The sequence below is a fragment of the Engystomops pustulosus genome, chromosome 5 (genome assembly GCF_040894005.1).
Source record: "Engystomops pustulosus chromosome 5, aEngPut4.maternal, whole genome shotgun sequence".
NCBI lineage: Eukaryota > Metazoa > Chordata > Amphibia > Anura > Leptodactylidae > Engystomops > Engystomops pustulosus.
In genome coordinates this window covers 165,201,780-165,213,985 of record NC_092415.1, presented here as the reverse complement: position 1 = coordinate 165,213,985, position 12,206 = coordinate 165,201,780, and the positions used below count along the sequence as shown (strand labels likewise).

Here is a 12,206-nt window from a genome sequence, read left to right as displayed (position 1 = left end):
ACCGAATGCAATTCTGATCCTACCATTTTGGCCACACAGAGTATGGTTTCCTCTTGTAATGAGGTTGTCCAAGGGCGAATATTGGAAACTTCCTGCAGTTCCACATCTCTTGGAACAGATGGGGTTTTTCCATCCATCACCACAGAAGCTACAGCTTACGGCCTGGAGATTGAGAAGAAGACCCTAACAGGTCTAGGTCTTTCATCCAGAGTTATAAAGACATTGTTGTCAGCTAGAAGACCAGCGACCATTAAGTCCTATGGTAGAGTTTGGAAAGTCTTCACATCCTGGTGTTCAGATAATTCTGTATCTGAACCTTCAGTCTCAGATATTCTTACCTTTCTACAGGATGGCCTTGATAAAGGTTTAAAACCTGCTACCTTGAAGCTTCAGTTTGCTGCAATCAATGCTTTAAATAACAATAGATTCTCATCTAATCATTTAGTACGGAGATTCTTCAAGGCTTTAAGGAACATCAAACCTCCTATTAGACCACCATGTCCACAGTGGGATCTTGCCTTGGTCCTACATCATCTCACAGAACCTCCCTTTGAGCCTATACAGGAAGCTTCTCTCAAATGTTTATTGTGGAAGACCTTCTTTTTAGTTGCCGTTTCCACTGCTAGAAGAATTTCAGAGCTGCAAGCCTTATCCTGCAAAGAGCCATACTTACAGATAAGACCAGACTGCATCATACTAAGAACCGTTCCATCGTTTCTTCCTAAAGTGGCCTCAGTTTCTAATTTAAATCAGGAATATTATCTTCCAGCTTTGTGTCTAACTCCTGCTAATGCTCATCAGCAAGTTCTGCATCTTCTGGATGTTAGAAGATCCGTCTTGACTTATCTAGAGAAGACAAAATCTTTTAGAAAATCTGAATCTCTGTTTCTCCAATTTCAAGGTCCAAGAAAAGGGATGAAGGCCTCTGCAGCCTCTCTCTCTCTCGATGGATAAAGCAAAGCATTTCTATGGCTTACAGAGCCTTGGGACAACCTTCACCTTTACAGATTAGGGCTCATTCTACAAGATCTACTGCTACTTCCTGGGCAGAGTATGCAATGCTCTCTATAGATCAGATCTGTCACGCAGCTTCTTGGACTTCTTCTAATACCTTTGCTAAACATTACAGGCTGGATGTCTCCTCAGCTGGCTCAGCCTTTGGCGTATCGGTGCTATCTACAGTGGCTTCGAAAATTTGTCCCCCCCCTTTTGATTTGCTACCTAAATCCCATCAGTGCTGCCTGTAGGACGAGAGGAAGATCTAAATTTTGCTTACCTGAAAATTTCTTTTCCTCGAAGTCCAAAGGCAGCACTATTATATTCCCTCCCAATAAAATAATTTTTTTTTTTTTTTGCTGCATAAAACACGCCTCTTCCTTGACTCCTAGGATACTTATAGGGCAGTCGGTTAATTGATTTATTGTTAATTAACATTGTTATTGTGTTCTTCTGTCATAATTAGGACTCCAGACTCTTACCCATCAGTGCTGCCTTTGGACTTCGAGGAAAAGAAATTTTCAGGTAAGCAAAATTTAGATCTTAGTCCATTGTCTGCATGAAGGAAACGCACCTAGTGTGTATTGCAGTGTATAACAGTGACAGACTCGTACGACTACTACTCCATCAGAATTGCAGCAAATCCCCCAGTAATCTCCCCGGGGCCGCAGGTGGGCGGGTATTTGCGCTGACAGGTGGGCGTGGAGAGCCAGCTCACGGGTTTGTTCGTCAGCCAATAGGCGTCAGAGGGCCAGATTGATTGGCAGGGGATACCCCGCCCCCCACGGGTGTTGTGGTTTCACCCCGGCAGTGCAGAGGCTGCTGAGGGTGCCGGTGCTGGCGGCTGCTGCTACGGCCGGGGGCTCCGGGAATCGGGGTAAGTCCTGCAGCCGGGGGTCGCCATGCATTAGCCATGTACATCCCTATACGATACATGTATGTATGTGGAGTCATTACCGCACATGTGTGACAGTGAGCCCGTACACACCCAGCACACACACGTATACGGCACGGACCCTTAGTGTGTATGACAATGGGCAGGATTACATATGTGCTGCTGGGTGACATCAGTGTGAGGTCTAGTGACACCTCTGTGCATCTACTAGCAGCATATGGTGTGTACACATCCCAGGGAGACACACACACAAAGACTGTGCAGCTGTCATATAGACACTGGACTGGCGGGACATAGGAGGGGAGACGCCTGGCTGTGCTCGGCATGTGGCATGTACTATGGAGGTGTGATACATGTATGTCAGTGTGTTCTGCATGTGTGACATATATGTGTGATCTATGCATGTGTGCTATACATGTGTGTTCTATGTCTATGTGTTCTGCATGTGTGATATACATGTGTGATCTATGCATGTATGATATGTATGTGTGATGTATGTCTATGTGTTCTGCATTGTGTGACATGTATGTATGATTTATGTCTATGTGTTCTGCATGTGTTCTATTCATGTGTAGAGGATGAGCCCTGTTCTGTATATGTGCAGTGTATTGTTCTGTATGTGTAATGCATACAGTGTGAATTGCATACAGAGAAGCTGTACATGTGTGCTATGTAATGCATGAACCCCAGGGCTTAGTGTGTGCATGTGTGTGACAGCTGTAGCTGACCCCCTAACACTGCCTCCCCATGTAATGATGTGTCCATTTGTCACATCCCTGGGAAGCACCTCGCCATCCTTCAAGATATTACTCCTGAATTCTCCAGAACAATAAGAATACAAAATATTACATTCTTGGCTCATAATATTTGCATTTTGCTGTGCAGTGATATGTAACCATTCATTAACATGATGTATTATGTTCCCGGCTTGATAATTGAAAGTGAAGGCCGTTTTCTATCCATGTAATTGCTTCTGTAATTATTAACACAGTTTGTTTAATTGTTTCAGGTGGCCGATGCTGTGGATTAGATGTGTACATGTAATCTTATACATTATCACATTACAGTCGATGAATCGGATGCTACTATAAGGAGGGGACAGGGCTGGGGACGCTGTGTCCTTACATTGGTCAGAGCTGATCGGGAAGAAGATAGAGGACAAGTAAGAGTCGGACCAGAGAAGGCTCTGCTGCTGACAGCCTCATGGCAGAACCAGGTGGGGGAGGTGGAGGTGCTGGCGAGGGTAGTGTGCCCTTGCCATTAGATTCTGCAAATGGTAAATTACCTATTACTACTAGCAATGGAGATGGACAAAGTGCTGAGACTAATGGAGGAAAGTGCAAAATTGAGAACACTTCTAGCAGTGGTGTGTCCAATGGAGATTGTGCCCGGACAGATAGCAGAGATGACGGTGGATCTGCACTGCCCGACAGCCCTGGCATTGACAAGGTGGACAAGCAGGGATTGCCCCGGCGGAGTAGTATCATCAAGGTGAGGGGGATTTTCTTATCGTCATAGCTGACTCCTAGAGATAGAAACATTATATAACGTTATTAGTAATACACAACACACATAGCTGGCGTTTACCTGAAATACTATTTGATGGGTGCAGGTACAACGTTTATGCAATGTTCATTTCTGATGTGTACAGTACTAAACATACAGTAGGGGCATGTGTGTACTAATATACACATGCTTTGTGCATGCCTTGTCATATTTGACTCCTAGTCATATAAACATTTTATAACATTTCTAGAAATACACTTTAGGGTATCACATATACACATACCTGGTATTTTCTTAAAATGCTATATTTCTAATAATAGAGGCAGCCATATTGTGAGATAGTCAGTGCATGTTGGTTGGCAAGACTGTGGCAGCCCATGGTGTAATGAAAAACCATGGGCATTAACACAGCATGATCTCAGGAGGGTCCTACCATGTTCTGGTTCCAGCTTTGCAATATCCTTCTTCATAATTTACACCAAATTGTGATAAAACCTCAGCAGTTGTAGTAGCAGGGGCATGATATGGGCATAGTAGTGGGCACCTAGAATCGAATGGCCCTTTTGAAGGATTAATGTCACCAGTTAATTTTCTGGAGATTCTTCTTTCTTGTGTTATAATGATCTGTGTTCCCTTGAGTATTATCTATGTGTGAAGTACATCTGCCACTACCTTGAGTAGGTGACGGGTATAGGTTGAATGCAATGTTCATTTCAGATGTGTACAGTACTAAATGTATAGCTTGGGGCACATGCGTACAAATATACACACATTATGTACATGCCAGGGGTGATGAAAATATATTCCATATCGCACACTGGTGTGTAACAATACAAAAGTTGTGGAGTTATTTGCTACTTTGATAAAAATGTCATAGCTCGGAGATTTATGACTGTACACAAGTTACACTAAATGTGCCAAAAACCTGTAACCTAGCAACCTCACACAAAATACACCTGTCCGAAATAGGTGCTGGGAGTCATTATGTCTTGTGATGAAAGGCTCGTTAAGTGCTGTAACGGTGTGTGGCATTGGGTGTGGATGGTGACAGCAGCTCACACAATCTTCTGGCAGCCTCTTATCTTTCATGATCAAGAAAGTGCTGGTCCTCCCCTCTTTCCAGTTAGCTGCTTCAGATCGCGTTGGTTCATTTCACTCGTCCCACCCTCGTTCCTATGGTGTATGTGAAAGTTACTCAGTGTAAATTTGTTGTTTGTCATTAGTACATGGGGTGTGAGCCACAGCTTTGCAAATGCACCGGATCTCAGTAGAGGAACTGAGTGTCAGGAGCTTGTGGCTACAACGCTGTGTGTTACGTCACTTTAAGTTAACCTTTTATGTTAAGGGAAAATTGTGCTATTCTGAGTTTGCTACATTACTCCAGCGTCTCATGTGCACTATAATCTGATTTCTATGCTTGGTCTCTTATTGCCTTGGTAGTAACGGATATTATGGGCTATCAAAGTGGTCTGTCTGACTTCCCATGTCCACAGGTTTACATCAGATATACACGTATTCTAGGTTTGAACACCAGTGTGTAAAGCCAAGGGCCAGGGATGGCTGTAATGACACATTGTAGGACCCCCTACTCCTAGAGGACATGATCCACATGCTGCTTGGTGTTTTCCTTTTTGGGACCCCCATTCTGTCAATAAGTAGTCCTGGAAGTGCTACTGCAGATATCAGCCATTTATTGCACATATTACATATGTGTCCCTCAGACAGTAATACCTATATAAGGTTTCATGGGAGTCCATGGGATTGGTTCACCTTGACAATGTGGCCCTTGGACTACAAATGTTTCTATAAAGAAATGTGTGTACTCTGTCTTGCGTTTCAGATCAGTTCTCACAGAATTTTAGCTTAGTTTATATGAACACGGATTTCCCCAAAATGGGGGGGGGGGGAGATATGGGTGTTGACCATACAAAGCCACAGACAGGGTAAGGGACTAGTACTGGAGATCTGTGTAACTATACCTTGGTGTGTATGTAGTGGCAGGACTATGAAAATGCATCTATATTCTAAGATTGTAGCTGGACTGAATGTGTATTCACAAACTGCTGTGTCCTTTGATTGCTGCTTTCTAACTATAAGCTCTAAGCAGCGGGGAGAGGCTGTGCTTTGTATTAGAGAGAAAAGTAAAAATTAAAGTAAAGAGATCTCAAGTACCATTGTACATGAGTGCTACAAGATACGAACACAGTACACAGATAGTACACAGATATACAGGGCTGCTACCTAATACTGTTTGCGCTTTGAACGGTCAAAACTGATGGTAGACTCCCTTTTATACTTGTCACCTATCCCTGGACTGTAAGTAGTGCCCCTTGAGAAACTCATAGATTATAATAATTCTCTATTTATGTAGCACACACAGATTACGCAGCCCTGCAAAAAGCATGTCAAATTGGTCCCTGTCCCCATGGGGCTCACAATCTAAACATCCTAACAGTATGTTTTGGAGTGTGGGAGGAAACCGGAGTACCCGGAGGAAACCCACGCAAACACGGAGAGAACATACAAACTCTTTGCAGATGTTGACCTGGGTGGGATTCGAACCCAGGACCCCAGAGCTGCAAGGCAGAAGTGCTATTCACTCAGATTATGAGAACCGGGGTTGTTTTCCCATGTCTTAATGGAGCAGTAACACTGCTGATTTGTTCTTCTGTAGTGCAGGGCTATTCCTCATACTCCCTTAGATCATGTTTGCATGTTACTGTGAGCATTATATAGAAAACTATACAAACCTCTTACCACACCACAACATTATCCGTACAATGGACATAGTTATATTGTGCCTCATACTTTATCTCTGCAGTGTTTATTGGGAGTATGTAAAGTTAATTACAGTATACCACAGAAATGCAACACAGTCAGAGTAAACTAAAAATACTGAAACCTGTCAAAGCTAAAAGAGGTTTGGAGTCAGGTTTATCGAGTTGAGTGCCAAAAATCTGTCATGGTATAACAGAGGAAACAAACCGTGTACAGATTGTGGAATGTGCACCGTGTTGTCTCCTGATGAGGAATGGAACGAAGTAACGTTGTGTCCATTTCAGTAAACCATTCCTCCTCTTGGAGATATTGACTGGACATAGTCTAATACTGTAATATTACAATGTGACCGAAAACCGCTGGGGAGACTTCACAGAATATAATGGAAGGAATTTTCACTTATTCTGTGTGTTGAGCCACTCCTAATTTGGTCTCATAATCAGGTCCCATGTACCCGATCGTATCGGGGGGCCGTGATCTGACTGCAAAGATTGTGGCAAGATCGCAGCTCCCATAGAGGTCTATTACACTCAGTGAGAAAACTGTGTCTCATTGCAATGCAACCAAACCAGGGGCGGCCATGGCCCAAAGATATAGCAGGTCCTAATCCTGTCCCAGTGCGGCCACTCAACCATGGAAAGTGGATGGGTGAGGAGCACTCACCTTCCCCCTCCTCCACATGATCTGCTTTGTTTCATCTTCCTTTGTTTTCAGCGACATATATTAGCCAGTTTCTACTATTGTTAGTTGTGGCCACGTCCCGCTGCTACATCTTCTCTTTTCCTGCTCAGGCCTCTGTCATTTGCCATGCATCAGGCCTTGTGACCAACTTGCTGTGAGGTCAACGTCCTAGTCCTGACCCGGTACACAGGAGATGCCCACCCAGAGCAGGTCCTTCCAGCCGCCACCGATTGGCTGAGGAGATATTTACTGTGAGTAAAGTACTGTGGAGAGAATCAAGAACCCAGTAATGTTTTCTGATTTTTCTTTTCTTTTTTAAACCATTCTTACGGTTTTATTTATGCTGCCAGATAGTCCCTTTCATTAATCGGTATTTTAGTATTCATTTACCACTATTTATCCACAAGTTTTTACTGAGAAATAGTTTACGAGCCGAATATGCCCTTAAGCCTTCCTGTTGTCAAAGTTTCAAGTCAGTAGTAGCTGACATGTAAACCTGGCTGGATAGAGACCCACGAGTTCCTGCTTTGTACTTGTCATTACCGTGACATATAGTCTTATTGTGTTCCTTGTAGACAACTTAATGTCCGTCTCTTAACATTAGGGGGAACCTGAAAATATACTTCTGTTATTCTTACTGAAGGTTCATCTAATCCGATCACTTTTATAAACGATCTATCAAAATGATGTGTTCTGTTGGGACACATGGGTCCTGGAGTATACCCTGCTATGTTCTGTTGGGACACATGGGTCCTGGAGTATACCCTGCTATGTTCTGTTGGGACACATGGGTCCTGGAGTATACCCTGCTATGTTCTGTTGGGACACATGGGTCCTGGAGTATACCCTATGTAAGGGAATTAGCTCCGGGGATCGTCGTCTCCTAAGCAGACGACCAGCACACACAGGGAATTCACACAATGTGAGTAAGGTTAAGACTGGCCTCAGCCAGCTTTATTTGGCAGTACACAAACTCAAAACATAAAAATAACACCTAAGCCTCTCCGGCACTAACTACACACCGAGGTTCCCTACCTCACCAGGTGCTGGCCTACTGCCAGCCACCCCAAAAACACAGCAAGTTCACTGCCACCGCTCCACAGGCCTTTGCCGTCGCCTGTCTCTTCCCCAGGGTGGAGCCCAGTGTGAAGTCTGCCCCAAGTATTAGTGCAGCCCCTCCAGCTGAAAACTAATCAACTTAATTAGACAGACCCAACTTTTCCAGGTCTGTCTTCTACTCAGCTTTTCATAAGGCAAAATGCACATTTTATGCCCAAAAGCTTCTCTAGTGGCAGCCACCCTGCCACATATCCTCCCCCTGTGATCAAGGCCGTAGGCCTGATCAATAAGCTTAATTCTCCCTCCGGGGTCAAAGCTCCTATATTGGGGTCTAATCCCTACGGTTCCTAGAAGCACTGTAGAGACCCTACTATCTACTACATCTTCTATACCTGGAAAATGACAGCTTTTTTCCTTAACTGCAGGAGACACAGACAGCTCAAAATTAGTCCCAGCATCTCTTCCTTCACACAACTGATCATCTTCAATCATGTCTCTATTAACAATGATAGATTTTCTTCTCCTCTTTCTCTTGCATTTTACTGGAGACTCCACATACCCCTCAGGGCTTGGCATGGTTAGGCCCCATCTCTTCATCACCTTGTGGATGCCGTCACACCGGTTACCATCCACTGAGGCATATGCACTGTGCTTTTTCCCCTTAGCATTGCACACGACACGCACGGGTTTGCCCGTTTTCCAGTCTTCAGCTTCGGCACCTTCTTTGTCATTGAAGGGGGCATTACCGTTCAGAACCAGGGCACGATTCACATTGGTGAGCTTCTGGTCACATGTCTGCAAAGCTGTGCGCTTGCTACCTCTGAGGTCACAACCTCCGCTCTCGGTGTAGGTGAAACTCATCTCAACATCAGCATCATCCTCATCACCTCCAGCTAACACTTCGGACTTCGGACCCAAGTCCTGGCATGGACTTTCCACAATGGCAGCCTTAAGCTCTTCATGGCTTGCACTAGGTTCCTGGCTGACCTCTTCCTCGGTCAGTCCTTCATACGCCTTGCTGGCCAACACCTCAGTCTTCACCGAGTCTTTCCTGTGTAGGAATTTCGAGGGCTCTGTTGACATTATATCAGACACCGTCTCCTCACATCCACTGCAGTCATCACCCGGTATATCTTCAAGGCACTTCTCACCATCCAGACCATCTTCACTTTCGCTTTTCAGATGATCAGGCAGATCTACCGTTGGGTGCAGCTGTGCTGGAGTCTCTGTAGGGCCCATCTGGGTATTCCTCCACTTGCCCAGAGAATGCTGGCATGCACTATGACAGAGACGAGACGACAGAGCTTCCACACGTACACAGCAACTCGGCTGGTCCCTTTGTTGTAGACTTGGCGCCACTTCAACCTTCTCCACAGGTTCAGCAGGCTGAGACAGCTCTTCACCTGTCTTCGGGAGGTAACCATCAATCCATTCTTCGGATTTTCCCAAGACTGTATTCAGGCTACTGGTTATAAGCGATCCCACTTGGGTGGCCATCACGGTTGAGACTACAGACTTAGTCACACCCACACCGCCTTGTACTGCACCAGCTTCCCAGCCCAATATATCGGACGTCGCACCTGTAACAGTGTCTCGGGCACCAGTCACTGTATTTGACTTCAATACGGCTTTTCCAGTTGGCTGCTGAAGAAAAGCCAGGTTGGACTCCTGTTTCCCCAAACCTCTGCAAGCAAAGTCATTACTTGTGGCAACCGGTGGCTCCAGAATGCCTATGAGAGGCCTTGATCCAGTCACTGTAACGTCAGTCAAGGGCTTCTCCTCCTTCTCAGCAACATCACGATCACTGCGGATGCATGGGCGACCTTCCCTCACAGAGTTGTAGACTGCACTCACCACACTGCAGGCAGAACTACCAAAGGGCTGGTGCATCACATGTTCCACCACCTTCTGGGGATCTGGGGTCCCCTCATCCGTAGGTGTATGATTAAGAGTGGCGCTTCCACCCTGTTCACACACAATTTCAGTCAGCACGCCATCATGCGTATTCTGCGGTTCATCAGCAGGTGTACAGGGGTTTGGTTTACGCCTGGTCTCCTTCCTAGGACACTTCTGGTGCCACATCACGACAGAACACACCTGGAGGTCGGCATCACCATTTTGGCACTTTCTTTTGTTCCCCGAACACGTACACATGTGAACCTCCCATTCACTTTTCTTTGCAAACACTGTATCACAGAAAGGACAGTACGAGATATCAATCTTCAACTCATGTTTCTGTAATATATGTCTCTTTAGGTCATCTTTTCTTCTATAAGACACGTGACAATTGTAGCATTTATACCAGTTATTCCGCAAACCAGTATTCACATGACGCCTCAGTTTATTGATGCTTCTTCTGGCCTTGTTCACACACAAACTCAGTACATCAATCTCCTCAGAAGCCTCAGGTGTATCAGATGTCTGGTCTCCCCCTGACATTTCCTGAACACTAATGTGATACCCCTCCACAGGTGACTGACACAGGCTATCCTCACCTCCTGCAGGTTCTGAGCGAGTAGCTGCTTCTCTAGGGCTCTGTTCACACTCACTGTTTGTGTAACTCTGGGCTGAAGGGAAACCACTAACAATCAGGATCTCATTATCTTCACCTGCCCTTGCTATGGCGGTATCCCTATCTGAACTGCCATTAGCTACATTACACATCTCAGGCTCGCTACCTGTGTCATTACAACTCACAACCTCTAGGGGCACCTCTGAGCTAACTCTCTCAGTATCTAGGGCTGCACCTAGTTCACACTCTGCATAATTCTGAACAGACATTGTAACGCTATCAGATGTTATCGGCATTGCAGAATTGTCACATGTTACAGGTAGTGTCATATAATCACAGTTAACACTATAATCACAGGTTAGAGGCAGATTATGCACAACATTACACTTTTCTGGTTTAACTTCAGAAATTAAGGCATCACAAATATTATCATCATCACATAGTCCATCAGACTTTATCAGTCTCAGTGGCAGAGTCTCCTTCTGTGGGATCAAGACCCCTTGGTCACAGTTCAGACTGCAACCTGTTGAGACTCCACCCACCATCACCTCAGGTCGCTGAGACTTCTCCAGATCGTCCTTTGGGGAGATTGGGACTGTACCCGATGTCAGAGGGGTCTCCCAGGAAAAGCAGCTATTCCCACCACTTGGAATACTTTCCCACAAGTCCCAGAAAAAAGGGAAGTTTTTCCCCAGGATGAACTCCACCTCCAGATCTGCACAAATCTCCAGCTTATGTGTCACAATCGCAATATCACTTTCAAAGTCAATCGAGACAGTCTTACCCTTCCCTGGCTGGTACTTCAGGAACAATAAGATGTCCGGTTTAACTCTGGAGACATCCTGAGAACAGTCCAGTTCCACCATCAGCGGGATTCCACCCACTATCATCTCACAGGTCTTGACTGGCAACTTCTCTGGTCTCCTGACCAGAGGACAATGAGGTGCACTGACCTCACATGGCACAGCCGCATGCTGTCGCCGTTGGTTGCCCCTAGCAACCACATCTTTGCGCTGCTGCATACACGCTGCAACACGTGGCCACTTGGCCGCAGGACATTCCGCCACACACCGGTTCATCCGTAGACCTCTGCAAGGCTGCTCCCGTTGGTTGCCCCCAGCAACGGCACATAGCAACCTCTCCGCAGGAACTGCAGACCGATCACAGACATCTCGAACCATCGGCTGGGATCCGCTCGCCTTGGCAGTTGGGGTCTCCATAACCCGAATGGCTTCTGGCATTCCAAGGTCCTCCCACATCATCTGCCGGCAGCGTCTCTGGAACTCATCCATCGGACCCATGGTGATTACTCCCACAGCAAGACAAATCTTCCCGTGACCACAGCGCCTCCAGCAGCAGGAACAACAGTCTCTCACATGAGGGCTACTGGCCCTTTAAACCTCGCTGTGTGTGCTGATTTCCATGCCATAGCATACCGCCACCATATGTAAGGGAATTAGCTCCGGGGATCGTCGTCTCCTAAGCAGACGACCAGCACACACAGGGAATTCACACAATGTGAGTAAGGTTAAGACTGGCCTCAGCCAGCTTTATTTGGCAGTACACAAACTCAAAACATAAAAATAACACCTAAGCCTCTCCGGCACTAACTACACACCGAGGTTCCCTACCTCACCAGGTGCTGGCCTACTGCCAGCCACCCCAAAAACACAGCAAGTTCACTGCCACCGCTCCACAGGCCTTTGCCGTCGCCTGTCTCTTCCCCAGGGTGGAGCCCAGTGTGAAGTCTGCCCCAAGTATTAGTGCAGCCCCTCCAGC

At 46.0% G+C, this 12,206-nt stretch overlaps 1 protein-coding gene across 2 annotated transcripts in view; it reads left to right on the top strand.

Annotated features, from left to right (window-relative positions):
* The first annotated feature begins 1,762 nt into the window (after window positions 1–1,762).
* The window catches only part of PLCL2 (phospholipase C like 2), a 145,024-nt gene continuing 134,580 nt past the window's right edge, over window positions 1,763–12,206 (top strand). The window contains exons 1-2 of one of the 2 annotated variants that reach the window (XM_072153670.1): window positions 1,763–1,873; window positions 2,901–3,382. In XM_072153670.1, the coding sequence (XP_072009771.1) occupies window positions 3,095–3,382 (288 nt within the window). In that variant the 5' untranslated portion in view covers window positions 1,763–1,873; window positions 2,901–3,094. Of the gene's footprint in view, window positions 1,874–2,137; window positions 2,236–2,900; window positions 3,383–12,206 lie in introns of those variants that run through there. The other variant, XM_072153671.1, reaches the window with a different exon arrangement.